General features: G+C 35.1%; 1 protein-coding gene across 5 annotated transcripts in view; it reads left to right on the plus strand.

Annotated features, from left to right (window-relative positions):
* LOC117314657 (ephrin type-B receptor 1-B-like) overlaps window positions 1–13,511 on the plus strand; it is a 131,008-nt gene extending 117,497 nt beyond the window's left edge. For 3 of the 5 annotated variants that reach the window (XM_033868732.1, XM_033868733.1, XM_033868734.1), the window contains 9 exons: window positions 975–1,016; window positions 3,830–3,973; window positions 4,334–4,519; window positions 5,016–5,077; window positions 7,450–7,548; window positions 7,778–7,891; window positions 8,174–8,368; window positions 8,661–8,803; window positions 9,060–13,511. In XM_033868732.1, coding sequence (XP_033724623.1) covers window positions 975–1,016; window positions 3,830–3,973; window positions 4,334–4,519; window positions 5,016–5,077; window positions 7,450–7,548; window positions 7,778–7,891; window positions 8,174–8,368; window positions 8,661–8,803; window positions 9,060–9,348 — 1,274 coding nt within the window. In that variant the 3' untranslated portion in view covers window positions 9,349–13,511. The remainder of the gene's footprint in view (window positions 1–974; window positions 1,017–3,829; window positions 3,974–4,333; window positions 4,520–5,015; window positions 5,078–7,449; window positions 7,549–7,777; window positions 7,892–8,173; window positions 8,369–8,660; window positions 8,804–9,059) is intronic. The other 2 variants (XM_033868736.1, XM_033868735.1) reach the window with 1 other exon arrangement.
* Window positions 13,512–15,718: the final 2,207 nt, after the last annotated feature.

Below are 15,718 nucleotides of genomic sequence, written 5' to 3' on the forward strand. Positions count from 1 at the left end.
TGATTTAATTCTAATGGCTGATTGAAGTGAAAAATAAATTGTTAAAATGAAAAATAATTGATCGAGGTGAAAAATAATAAGTTCAATTAAAACAACAAAGATGGAAGCAAAAAGCATATTTAAGATAACATTTGTGAATCAGAAAGGTGGAGGGGGAGGAGGGGGGGAGGATGGAGGGAGGTTGAATAATATGTTTACCATGGTCTTCAGAATCTTAGTAAAATTTGGCTGTGATTTATATAAGTTTATAATAATTGGTGTTCTGACACCTGAAAATGTTCACACATATCAGTCGAACCTTGTTATCTGAAGTAAGATGGGTGTCGTTAAAACAAATCATAAAGATAACCAAGTACATCTTGTATATTAGACAAAGAATTATTGGTATTGAACCTGAATTGTAACTTGAGTTATCAGAAATCGAGATAACAATGTTTGACTGTATAGTTAGTTCCTGACGATGACTATCTGAGATAATTTGACAGAAGACAACGCTGACGCTGACGCCCATTGTGCACTTACAACACAGCCATCCATGATCCTGTATGTTGAATAAAGAGGTTTCAATCCAAGAGATTGTTTCATAAAAAAAAAAAAATTGAAAAAATTGAAATTTGGGTTTATTACATGAAAGTATTAATCTGTTGAAAAGCCACTAAAAAATACCAGGCAATAAACTTTCAAAAGCAGCAGTATGTATCGTCCATGTACATGATGATAATGTTAGACTCATTCACACTGGACAAAAATCAGATAATTTGAATTCCCAATGAAGTCAAATTTAAGTAATATTCCTCGACTCGTGTTTTTGAAACCTCTTGTTCCGCCCTCCCCCAGAGCTATGGGCGGTCAGCTGTTTTGGCTAGCCATTGTATTCTGATGCTGCGGTCATGATGCATTAGGATAGGGGAGACCTGCTAACGAGTGTGTGCTACCTTCACTTAAACTATGGCCTGTTTGTTTCTCTCCTATAGTTGTGCATTGTCCCCCGTTGGAGCCTCATATGAACGTGGGATGTAAGTAAACCAAGCACTGGAGTTCCCAAGACTTTTTACCTTTTCTTCCTTATATGGCTGCAGTCCAGCCAAATACACTTAAACTGTTCACTGGGTCAGCTCATACTGGAGTACACCCTCAAGCTTGTCATAGTGTGATGTAAACTTCTCAGCCAAGTATGCCCTCTGCTTTCAAGATTATAGGCTGCTTATTAGTTGAGTTTGCCCGAAGCTTCCAGGAACACATCATTGCTTGTCATCTGAATGCACCTCAAGTACTTCATCATCTTAGCCAAAATGTCATTATATCATGCCAAATCTAAAAAAATGCATTCAACATTTATTTCATTTCGACAACGATGATAATAAATAATAGAAAATGATGTGTGTTGTGTTCTGAAACCTTTTGGCACTCGTTCCCTACTGAAGTTAAAACTAACAACATTATATAGATATAGGTAGTGTATATTAGTGTATGGGTAATACCACAAACAAATATAAAGAACTGTATATACCACAGGAGATACTTACACCATTACCTACTCCTAACAACTAACCAACACTGGTATAACTATTGTATTTATCTCTGTTACTAAAACCTAGTCAAACTAAATAGGTTACCTTGTATTTTAATTTTCTGTATACGTCATTTAGATTGTGTATGTGGCTTATGAACTTGCCATAATGTCGGCAACCCTGTATAAACAGACATTAGTTGTATATTCATTAGAGACTAATATATAGAGGCTACTAGAGTCTGTCCTTCACAAACATTGTAGTCTTGTATCTAACAGTTTGTGTGGTTAATTAACACCAGTTAGATTGGATAGATGTTACACTTTGTATTCTTATATTCATCAGTATCTGTATTAGTGTTATATATTAGGATTAATCTGTGTTATAGATTAACATAAGCCCGTAATAGATCCAGATTAATCTGTGTAGTAGTTTAGGATTAATCTGTGTAATAGATCAAGATTAGTCTGTAATAGATCAAGATTAATCTGTGTAACAGATCAAGATTATTCTGTAGTATAGATCAGCATTGATCTGTGTAATAGATTAAGGCTAGTCTGTGTAATAGATTTTAATTAATCTTTGTAATAGATCAGGATTAGTCCGTGTAATAGATATATCAAAATTAGTCTAATAGATTCGGATTAGTTAGTGTAATAGGTAATGATAAGCCTATATATAAGATTAGGATTAGTCTGTAAAATAGATTAGGATCAATCTGTGTAATAGATTAGGACTAGTCTGTGTAATGGATTAGGATTAGTCTTTGTAATAGATTAGAACTAGACTGTGTAATAGATTAGGACTAGTCTGTAATAGATTAGGACTAGTCTGTGTAATAGATTAGGACTAGTCTGTGTAATAGATTAGAACTAGTCTGTGTAATAGATTAGGACTAGTCTGTAATAGATTAGGATTAGTCTGTGTAATAGATTAGAACTAGACTGTGTAATAGATTAGGACTAGTCTGTAATAGATTAGGACTAGTCTTTGTAATAGATTAGGACTAGTCTGTGTAATAGATTAGGACTAGTCTGTGTAATAGATTAGGACTAGTCTGTGTAATAGATTAGGACTAGTCTGTAATAGATTAGGACTAGTCTGTGTAATAGATTAGGACTAGTCTGTAATAGATTAGGACTAGTCTGTGTAATAGATTAGGACTAGTCTGTAATAGATTAGGACTAGTCTGTGTAATAGATTAGGACTAGTCTGTAATAGATTAGAACTAGACTGTGTAATAGATTAGGACTAGTCTGTAATAGATTAGGATTAGTCTGTGTAATATATTAGGACTAGTCTGTGTAATAGATTAGGACTAGTCTGTGTAATAGATTAAGATTAGTCTGTGTAATAGATTAGGACTAGTCTGTGTAATAGATTGAGATTAGTCTGTAATAGATTAGGATAGGTCTGTAATAGATAAGGATTAGTCTATGTAATAGATTAGGGTTAGTCTGTGTAATAGATTAGGGTTAGTCTGTGTAATAGATTAGGATTAGTCTGTGTAATAGATTAGGACTAGTCTGTAATAGATTAAGATTAGTCTGTGTAATAGATTAGGACTAATCTGTGTAATAGATTAGGACTAGTCTGTGTAATAGATTGAGATTAGTCTGTAATAGATTAGGATAGGTCTGTAATAGATAAGGATTAGTCTATTTTATAGATTAGGGTTAGTCTGTGTAATAGATTAGGGTTAGTCTGTGTAATAGATTAGGACTAGTCTGTAATAGATTAGGACTAGTCTGTGTAATAGATTAGGACTAGTCTGTGTAATAGATTAGGATTAATACCGCGGTATGTGTAATAGATTAAGATTAGTCTGTAATAGATAAGGATTAGTCTGTGTAATAGATTAGGACTAGTCTGTGTAATAGATTAGGATTAACACCGCGGTATGTGTAATAGATAAGGACTAGTCTGTGTAATAGATTAGGACTAGTCTGTGTAGTAGTTTAGAATTGGTCTGTTATAGATTAAGATGAGTTGTTTAGTAGATTGGAATTATATGTAATCCATTGTCCTTTGTCTGTAGAAATCTTTGACTGTGCTTAAAAGGTTGAATTAAAATGATTGACAATATGAAAAGTGAATAGTACTATTTCTTCATCGTTTATAAAATGATTTTTATCTTTTTAAATGGGTCTTCAAATAAACACTTGTTTGGTTCACAAGTTTAACATCCTGCAGTATTCAGCTTCCTCAACATGGAATTGGTACGAGTAAATCTAATTGTGATAGCTTTTGGAGGTGAACACTGTTAGTAGACCCTGGTGATAGGTCCCTGTTAATTAATGACTTTACTTCCTCTGTAGCGACTGTGCCCTTGTTCCCTCCGCCGGGATCCTACAAGACTTATGTAGATCCACATACTTACGAGGATCCAAACCAGGCTGTCCGTGAATTTACACGAGAAATAGACGCTTCACATATCACTATCGAGTCCGTTATAGGTGGAGGTAAGTAATCTATTAAAGGGAGACAACTTGTGAATGATTCAGGAAATAAAGGGAGATCATTCAAATCATGTTGTATTCTTGATAATCACATTTCTTTTAAATGTCCTATTCATAATTAAGATATTTATTCCCAAAATGATTTACCGTTTCAAATTTTCAGGAATGCGGTTTGGCTGTCTTTGAATTATGTTTTGCTATTTAATTTTTTTTTAAGTTCAAGTTATCATGATAACAATTTTAAAATGGATTCCAAAGTTCAAATCAGAATTACATTGCTTTGATTCCATCAATGTTTTAAATTGATTAAAAATGAGTTTTGCTGATATCCTTTAGTTTTGATATATTTTGTTTCATTTCTAGGGGAATTTGGAGATGTATGTAAAGGAAAACTTCGTAAGCCATCCCATCCGGAAATGACTGTCGCAATTAAAACACTAAAACCAGGAGCCACAGATAAAAACCGTCTAGACTTCCTGACAGAGGCAAGCATCATGGGACAGTTTGATGACCCCAACGTTATATTCCTGGAAGGAGTCGTCACAAAAAGTAAGTTGTATCTGCTCTTTGTTCAATGGTGTAGAAATACTGGGCTTCAGATCATATCTCGTAACAAGTTGTGTAATGTGGTAGAGTGGAGCCGGAGTTATCCAGAAGTATCATTTCTGTCGGCTAACTTATCATTACATCAATGTTGCAAAAATTTTGATATTTGTTTTGTGGGAAAATATCTTAATTCAAAAATTTAGAAAAATTCAGAGTCCAAATAATATCATTTCTGTCGCCTGCGTTAATCATCACATCAGTTTAAAAAAAAAAAATGATATTTTTTGTCGAAAGTGTCTGCTGGTTCAGAAATTCAGGAACAAATTCAGGATATATAGTTTTGTGAAATTTGTAATAATTCTACTTTCAATAACGTTAGTTATTCTGATAGTGAAACAATATGGCTATGTTGTTACAGAAGACAGTTCAATACAATTTTTTGTCCTTTCTAAAACAAAATTGAAAATAAAATAATTCTGTTTATTTCCATGGTTTCCAGGTCATCCCATTATGATTGTAACAGAATATATGGCAAACGGATCACTTGACACGTACCTCAGGGTAAGTCCGCATGTTTACTGTGAAAAAGGACAATACCGTATTTATCCCAAATAAGACTATATTTAGCTCCTCAATTCTAAACAGCTGGATTTACAACAACTGCTGTTTCATTCTCCTTTGATAAGCCTGTCCCTGAGTTTTGAGTTGGAGGGCTCATTGCATGATGAATAGGTTATCATACTCTTTAAGTTCACAGACTGAGCTAACATCTTGACATAAGGCCCTGCTTATGTAGTACTATGTCGTCACCTCACCCGGTCAAGGTGCCTTGTACATGACACTTCTTTAACCCATCACCATGTGAATGGGGGGGGGGTCTTAGATATTTTCTAGTTATTGATATTATCATTTCTTCCCTTAGGAGATTATGAATTTAATGTTTTGTATGTAAGACTGGATTTATATTTTGAAATACTATTGAGCATTAGATCTAGTCAAACAATGAACCAGTGCCAGATTTTGATTAAATTTTTTTTTATTTTTTTTATTAAACCAGAAAATTTGTGAGTTTTAATCCTAATGCTTGTTTAAACATAATCTTATAAACATTATTCATTTTGAATGTTGCTTCCATGATGTCCAACTATTAAACGCATCCCTCTGAACGTTAAATAGTTCCTTAAATCTGCATCTTAACGTTTAGGTCGACAAATCCTCGTCAAATGATCTGTTGTCGGAGATTTAGCACTAACGTGTAAATCATCACTGTTTACTTTTGCTGATCATTGAGGAAGGAAGAAATGAAATTTGATGATTAATTATTTGAAGTGAAGGCTATCGTGGCTGTAATTACACCACGGCCATTCATAGGTCCACAGATCACTGAACATAACATAAATTTTCGGACAATCACATCGCCCGATTACACAGCGACAGGCAACACCACAAGAGTCGGGATCCTACCCAATTACAGATCGACAAAGTGATAATCTAATGTGTTCAAAATCCCATTCCCTCCGATGACTAAGGGCCGATTTGCATTAAGTATCACATTTTTCGTAAGATTTATTTTTTGCTCTGACCTCTTGTGAATAGAAATTAATTCAGAATTTCTCCCAAAATATGTAATCTGCTCCTTAATGCAGGGATTATACTGTAGAGAGAACCCACTGATGATATGTATATATTGATGTCGGAGTACTTCTCTACCTCCTGTACCGTTCATCTCATGAATGTCAACAATGTCCGTTACATTACATCAGCCCAGGTTACACGAGAGATAGATTACTTTCACATTAATATGAGAAATGTGTCTGATTTTACAGACACATTTCGCATACAAAATATATGTATAGATCAAAGACACAATTTGGAATATGAGATAGCATGGCTGTGTAGACTAGATGAAGTAATGTACCGCGGAAACACAATATCCCACCAATTACTGGAATGTAGATAAAAGCTTATACATAAAACAAGCAATTCTTCAGTGTATATACAAAATATATTGAGCCAAGAATTCAGCAAGTTACAATTCAAAAGTAAAATTGTATTTTAGGTAAAACTTTCATTAAAATTCAAATGTTAACTTTAGGGTATTTGATTTTGTGGCAGTAAATGTTTTTTTGTGACATTGGATAAATTTGGTGTGATCGATGTCCCTACTAGACTGTCACATCTTCATGCTTTGAAAATGATGTGTAATTGTTTTGTGCCTGACCTGGTGTAGAAAGTTCTTATTTAATGGTCAGTTTGAGAAGTCTTGGCCGATGTGACAAGATTAGGGTGGTCATATCCTCGTCAGTAACAGTTAGTGCCCGATCTTTATCCTCCGTTGTAGGTGGTAGATCCTGCCCTATCCTCATTTGTACGAGTTACGACCAGAGTGCTTGTCTTGTAGACCTGTATTTTGTCAGTGTTTCATGACAGTTCTATCTTCCAAGGGATCTCGATTAATCTAGACATTCAAACAGCAATAATTTCCACTGATAGCTAGTTCTTTGTTATGGTCTTTCGTTCGAAATAAGAGTTTTCAGAAATGAAAGCTGTTATAAGCCCAGGGGTTCAACATGCCAACTTTGTCTCAAAATTGTGGATTGCTTATTGAAGAAAAATAACATTTGTTACCATCCGAACTGAACTGTAATAGCCATGGATATGTGTATATTACCAGGCTTATAGCCAGATCAATACATCAGTATGTACATATTATATTTGCCCAACAAATGTTTTCCATGCGTTCTTGCTAATTTATCTACCTTATAATTTGTTGACTAAGTAAAAAAGTTTTTTTTATATATATATAATTTGTTTTCTTTGTTAAAAAGTCTTCTATACCATCGGTCTTCCCTAATTTTTCTGCAGTCAAATTGTATAATTTTATCTGCCTGGGTATATGTTAGGTTTCATGTAATGTTACTTTGTGTTCACAGAATAATGACGGGAAATTCACAATAATACAGTTAGTAGGAATGATGCGTGGTATAGCGGCCGGAATGAGATACCTCTCCGAGATGGGATATGTACACAGAGTAAGTCATAACCTCGTTAATCAATGGTAGTCATCTATAACTCTGTTTCCTCCAGGTTTTGATACAAAGAAATGAAACATTCCCTGTTTTACTGTTGTAATATCAACATTTTATGTTTTTGTTTATTTCTGAAATTTTAATATGAAGAAGAAATAATGTAATTTAGCTTCATTTTAATTAACCGGATATAAAGTACATATAACAATTAAAAATGTTGACTTCATTTCAGGACTTAGCTGCTAGGAATATTTTAGTAAATGAAAACTTGGTATGTAAAGTGGCTGATTTTGGTCTATCTCGTGAGGTGGACATTGACACAACCGACGGTGCTTACACAACAAAGGTAGGTAACTCTACGGAAAGAAATGTTTATATCATTGTCATGAACTACAGTCATTGTTTAAAAAAAAATATTGGTTAGATTAACTAATGTCATTAAAAAAAATAGATTTGTCAGATTTACTAATGTCTTATATATTGGTCAGATTAACTTATGTCATTAAAAAATTATATTGGTCATATTAACTAATGTGATTAATGTTTGTGACATTTATTTAATTGGAAGTATTACTAAGTTGACAAATATATTTGCAATTTATCTGAGATGTACATTAACGTGTTACAGGGAGGCAAGATACCAGTGAGATGGACGGCACCAGAGGCTATAGCATTCCGTAAATTTACCACAGCCTCCGACATCTGGAGCTATGGGGTGGTCATGTGGGAGATAATATCATATGGGGAGCGGCCATATTGGAACTGGTCCAACCAGGATGTGATACGCGCAGTAGAGAAAGGATACCGCCTACCTCCCCCTATGGTACGTCAGAAACATATCATAATTAGGATTATTTGCTCATCACTGGGGTCAAAGGTAACCGTAGATTAAATGAGATGTACATGAAAAATATTCAGTGGTAGAAAGTACTGTAAGTAAGAGCTTTTATACACTTAATGCATCATTTATATGTTAACCAAGTTTCTATGTTGATTGTTTACATTAGGCCTATTGTAACTCTCAGTTTTGTTACCATGGTTACATTAGGCCTATTGTAACTCTCAGTTTTGTTACCATGGTTACAATGAGGATATACCTATCTTTGTCCCTCTAGGATTGTCCTGAAGCCATTCACCAACTCATGCTTGACTGCTGGCAGAAGGACCGAGGCAACCGTCCAAAGTTTGTACAGATCGTCAAATCTCTTGACAAGTTCATCAGAGCACCAGAGCTGCTACGCAAAATTGCAAAACCAAGGTATGGTACACCTATGTTTCATTGTTAAGCTTTCTGAGACAAGTTTTAAACAATCTAGTATACCTTTTCTACATCATATGATATAAAATTCTACAACTGGTTGAATTTAGGTTGTCATACTTATAAGGGTCAAAGGTCACATATGACCAATATTTCAGTGGAAAGCTTTTTGTGGAAGATAAAATGAGTAGAGTCACCTGTCACATACTATTCCACATGACACCAATCCTATGTGACACTGTCTTTTGTGTTTCAGGCCTGAACACCTGATGGATGCGGGATTCTCCGTACAGGAGGTGCCACAGTATACCAATGTCGAGAGTTGGCTGATCTCAATCAAAATGGAGAAATATATTGACAATTTTCTGCAGGCAGGTTATCGTACGATGGATCAAGTCGCGACGATAACGCCTAAGGACCTAGAGGTCACGCTACAGATCACGCTAATAGGTCACCAGAAAAAGATCATGAACTCGGTACAAACATTACGTGTGCAAATGTATGGACTTCAATTTCCACAAATGTCCGACGGATTCCTTGTATAGCATCGATTGTTCATGATCACGACAGCTTTTGTGTGTGTGTGCGAAATATCATGTTGTGTGTTAATGACATCGCCACATTTGTGTCCGTTAATTTGAAACCTACTCCTGTTGGCATGGAAACAAATGTCAGTGATAAGTCCGCTTTTTAAAATCATCAAAACTTGGCGTGGGCTGTAGGACTAGCCACTGTGTCGACCAATGGAAGCCTTGTGTGTACACGGAGGTGGAGAAGTAATAATTTACAGACTAAATCTACCGGTACAAACCAATAACAATAATAATGTTGTGTGTACAGACACAGTTGTGTTACCTTGGTTGTGTCAACTTATACAGACGACAATACAAAGGTGAAAGGTCAGAAATGTCAAGGTCATATTCCCAAATTGTGTGTGTTGATGTGTCTCTAGAGGATGTTTGTTTCGTAAGTGTCTGCTTCATTTTGTATATTCATCAGGCTTCGCTGTGATTGGTTGACTGAATAGAGATTACCATGGTTACAAATAATTTCAGCCAATTGGATTTCCATTGATTTGATCTGCTGTGACCGATGCTGTGTGTTATCTCGTTATGTTGTAATACTTCAGTCATACAGCTGTCACTGTGGTGTGGAGTGAACAGTAATTTAATCCACTTATTTTTAAGTAAATTTTGAAAGAAAATATAATGGAGACATATTATTTTGTAAAGTATGCGTTTGTCCAAATATGCAACGTTTCCTTGATTAAGAGCGAGTTTGTTGTGTGTATGTTCAGAATGACCACTGTTTGGGAGATTTTATTGAAATAACATGACAGTTTTGCCATGGTAGACATGGAGCCAGTGTAACTGGCAGATATCACATGACTGTCACATGACGTGAAAAATATGACATGCCTGTCACATGATATGTGACATCACAAAACAGATTGATGATTTGTGAACAGTATTTATGTGTTCCTGTAGGTGAGTGGCTTGTGTATTCCATATTGGGTTTGCTCTGGGCAGATTTTTAACAGATCACCGATTTCCTCATCAGCTTTAATGCTGTAGACTGAAGATTTATTGCGAAATACTTCCTGTCTTGAAAGAGACAACTTTGGTACTGTTTATAGATATTTTGAGTTCTGTTTCAATATCAGATCGACTGATGAAATAAATTGTCTGTTAAAAATCTACCCATAGCAGCTGAAATCTACTGTGTATATAATTTTGACATATTTATTGTGATATTCCAAATGTTTTGTATACAAACACGGTCACGTTACCTCATTTTAATATAGACATTTTATAGCAGGAAGGCTTTGTGATGATTCTTCTTTTTCTTGCAGAATTTTTTCAATAGTGTCTCACAAAGTGATTGCTCTGTTGGTAGGCTTACTTCATTTTACGCTGATTTTCTTTTGAACTGGCCAAGACTGCTCGCCAATTCACTGTCACAATGTGATCACTAGCGACACCAGTTACTAATGACGGGAAATAATAGCAATTTTTGTTGTGTTCAATTTAGTTGTTGATGTTGCTTTAGATGTTTTTGTTGTGTTTTAAATTTAGCACTAGAGGTACTTTATTTGAATGAAGTTGTAGAATAGCTTAAAGAAATGCCTCCCTATTACTGAGCTGACATGATCTTTTTTTAGGCTAGATATTGATTTTATACATGGCTATAATCAGCACAATTTGGTGCTCTTTTTTACAAAATTTTAGTTTAAACCTGAATATCAGTGATCATTTTACTCATCCAGTAAAACAATATATATATATTGTATAATGTGGAATATCCAGTAAAACAATATATATATATTGTATAATGTGGAATTATGGGTATTAATCCTTGTCAATACAACCACCATCACCCACCGTTTTAGAATTCCTAGACGAGAAAAAAACAACTGAAACCACTTACCATATTAAATACTGCTTAACAGTGTTTGTCTTTGCACATTTTTACAACAAGATGTTTTAATTGAAATTGCATTGATTCAAAATGAAAATCCCACCAATAATACGTGATATTGAACACTTTGGCCACTAGATGACAAAAATAAAAAAAAAAAAATAATACCTGATTGGGTCCAAACTTGATGACTCTTTTGTTTACTACCAAGTTCAGATGGCATAGATTATCTGTTAATGGAAATGTCTCCAAATTGGTAATAACATGTGTTGCTCAGATTTATTTACCAATCTTGTAAATAGACTCGGTCTAAATTACAGAAACTTTTAAAAATCCGACACAAAAGCAAAGTCTAAATTACAGAAACTTTTAAAAATCCAGCACAAAAGCAAAGACTTTGTTGTAATCAGACTTGGTAAAAATTAGGTCATCACTCAATCCCTTATCTCAAGGTCGTTGATTGTGAGGTCATTTATATCTCAAGGTCATTGGCTGTGAGGTCAGTTGTATCTCAAGGTCAGTGATTGTGAGGTCAATTATATCTCAAGGTTGTTGATCATGACGTCATTTATATCTCAAGGTCATTGACTGTGAGGTCAGTTGTATATCAAGGTTGTTGATCGTGAGGTCAAATATATCTCAAGGTCATTGATTGTGCAGTCAGTTATATCTCAATGTCATTGTGAGTTATAGATGTCTTAAGGTCAATGATCATGAGGTTTACTATATCTCGAGGTCAATAGGTAAGATTGTGATGGCATGTAGACAGTATATACAAGCTTATCCATCACATGCCTTATTTTTAGTTTTGGAAATCGTGTTATTCATTGTCTTCATTAAAACGTAGAGGAGATGCTGATGTGTGTGTGCGCGCGAGGGTCGATGGTTACAGTTTCCAACACAAGCAATAAGCATGTAGCATGTTTGATAACAACTCTAAACTGCAATCTTACGAATCAATGTAATCGTGTTAAAAATTTGCTGAAAAGATAATAATTGTAACCAAAGTAGGAAGTTTATTAGACATTGATAACCATTGTATGAAAAATTCTGTTTGTGAAATGATTGCTGGTAATTGTTGATGACATAAAATTAATAAGTATTTTGTTTGCGGAGTTTGCTACAACAGAATCGCTCTGTATCACCTCCAATCAGTATCTGTTAATAACCTGTCAACGCCGTCACACGACTGTAGATTTGTTTCTGTAAGATATGTAAATATGTGTTTACAAAACAGTCTGTGTATATATATATATACGCAAAGTTACATTGGTGTGGAGATCAGTCACTTGTGGTCGACAAAACGCTTCGTGTGAATGACGTCATGTACGATAGAAAGTGTAGACGTATGAATGTGTAGCTGTTTGTGTATAACTTCAGGTGTTTGTAATCTGTACATTAGATGTACATGTTTTGACCAGATTTAACCCTCAAAGAAACACTGTTTTGTGTTTCAACTTAAATGTGCTCTGAATAGAATTATTATGAAACTCGTACAAGCTTCCATTAAAAATGAATATTACAAAAATAATGATTTTTTTACCTTTTCTGTCCACCTTGTTTTACTGTTATCTGTTAGTGTGTCAGATTCTCTGATTGAGGTCGTATTTGTTAAAGTTTTTTGTGGTTTTTGATTCCATCACTTACTGATGTTTTATTTATCTTCATCCCCCTTCTTTGTTTATTTCTCGTCTTTATTTTTCTTGTTTTAAGGTTTATCTCCACTTTTATAGTCCCATGTTCTTAAACTGTTTTTAAAATAAATTTTTGAAGTCAAAATGAAGATCAGTTTTAAGAAATAGCTTTGGGCAATTCCTTTTATTCTAGTGCTTGTTTCTAACATTTTCTAACTGATTTCCTCATCTGTCAATCAAATTTACCCAACTGTCATTATTCATCTCGGATGATCGAGTTAATTCGTTTTCAATGAAGGAATTTTTTTATTGGAAAAATGTGATGTATATATGATTGGTGATATATTGATGAGGATGAATGTGATCTTGAAAAGAGTGTAGGTTCATGTGAGACAGTGGCTGTGAGTTTGTAAGGGTATCTGAGTGGATATGATGTCTGCAGTTAAGAGTTAATGAGAGTCTGTGAAAATGTGAGTTCTGCAGCGTCTGTAGTTAAGAGTTTATGAGAGTGTGATGATGTGAGTTTGGCAGCGTCTGTAGACGCCAGTTTGTGTTGTGTAACCAGTACAATTCCATATTGATGACAGTAAACATTGATAAATTTGTTGACCACATTTATATCACCTTTAATAAAGATAAATTGAACCATTTACAAATCTGTGTTTGTGCTTATACTTTACTGTGGTGGTGTCCTTCAGAAAGACATTTTGCCAAATTGCTGTGGAGAGCATGTGACAGGCATTCACTGTTGTTCAGACACCAGCTACCACAAGGAGACCTGTCTTTGGGCTAGACACTTTAACAAACTAATCTTAAGAGCATGTGACAGGCATTCACTGTTGTTCAGACACCAGCTACCACATGGAGACCTGTCTTTGGGCTAGACACTTTAACAAACTAATCTTAAGAGCATGTGACAGGCATTCAGTATGTTGTATGATGAGTAGCCACCAGCTACGACAAAGAGACCTGTTCTTAGACTAGACACTTTACCTCATTACTTTTGATAGCATACAAGAGGCATCCCTATAATATAGTACAATGAAGTAGTCACCAGCTACTACATGGAAACTTCTTGACAATTCAGACACTTCACCAGATTGTTCTGGATAGCATGTGACTTTCATTCCTGTATGTTGTATAGTGAGGAGGCACCAGCTCCTACAATGAGACCTGTCTTTGGGTAAGACACTTTACCTTATTACTGTGGATAGCAATATATATCCTGTATGTTGTACTGCGACTCGAGAGGATCCGTCAAAAAATTAACCAGGCTGTTTACAGGGCAATCATATTGGTTAACAAATTTCAGGGGAAAAAAACAAAAACATTTGTGTACATATTTTCAAGAGTAAAACAATTGAAATCTAAATAAGATTATTGTATGTGACAATTAACACCAGAGAGATGATATGAAAACATAAACAGCATTTGTACATCATACAAAGTGAGATGGAAAGTTGAGAATTGTGTGTTAGTCAGTCAACCTTGTATGGATGTTAACAAAATCTGGATTTGAGAATAAAAAAAAATAATGGTATCTTGCAAAGTATATTTTTGATGACCCATTAAATTCTTTATTTACATCAATGTAAAAACTTACAGATCACATCAGAGAGATGACCATCAGTCACAATTATTGTCTAGATATCGGAATGTTTGGACAGTGTCCAAACCAACAAACATCAACTTTACACACTACGTGTCCAAACCAACAAACATCCACTTAACACACCATGTGTCCAAACCAACAAACATCCACTTAACATACCAAGTGTCCAAAAAACAATCATCCACTTTACACCAACTGTCCAAACCAACAATCATCCACTTTACACCAAGTGTCCAAACCAACAAACATCCACTTAACACACCAAGTGTCCAAACCAACAAACATCCACTTAACACACCAAGTGTCCAAACATCCAATTAACACACCAAGTGTCCAAACATCCAATTAACACACCAAGTGTCCAAACATCCAATTAACACACTAAGTGTCCAAACCGACAAACATCCACTTTACACACCAAATGTCCAAACCAATAAACATCCACTTTACACACAAGTGTCCAAACCACCAAACATCCACTTAACACACCACGTGTCCAAACCAACAATCATCCACTTTACACCAAGTGTCCAAACATCCAATTAACACACCAAGTGTCCAAACCAACAATCATCCACTTTACACACCAAGTGTCCAAACCAACAAACATCCACTTTATACACCAAGTGTCCAAACATCCAATTAACACACCAAGTGTCCAAACATCCAATTAACACACTAAGTGTCCAAACCAACAAACATCCACTTTACACACTAAGTGTCCACAGCAACAAACATCCACTTTACACACCAAATGTCCAAACCAATAAACATCCACTTTACACACAAGTGTCCAAACCACCAAACATCCACTTAACACACCACGTGTCCAAACCAACAAACATCCGCTTTACACACTAAGTGTCCACAGCAACAAACATCCACTTTACAAACCAAATGTCCAAACCAATAAACATCCACTTTACACACAAAGTGTCCAAACCACCAAACATCCACTTAACACACCACGTGTCCAAACCAACAAACATCCACTTAACACACCAAGTGTCCAAACCAACAAACATCCACTTAACACACCAAGTGTCCAAACATCCAATTAACACACCAAGTGTCCAAACATCCAATTAACACACCAAATGTCCAAACCGACAAACATCCACTTAACACACCAAGTGTCCAAACCAACAAACATCCACTTAACACACCAAGTGTCCAAACCAACAAACATCCACTTAACACACCAAGTGTCCAAACATCCAATTAACACACCAAGTGTCCAAACATCCAATT

This window comes from Pecten maximus, chromosome 16 (assembly GCF_902652985.1).
Source record: "Pecten maximus chromosome 16, xPecMax1.1, whole genome shotgun sequence".
NCBI classification, from domain to species: Eukaryota; Metazoa; Mollusca; class Bivalvia; order Pectinida; family Pectinidae; genus Pecten; species Pecten maximus.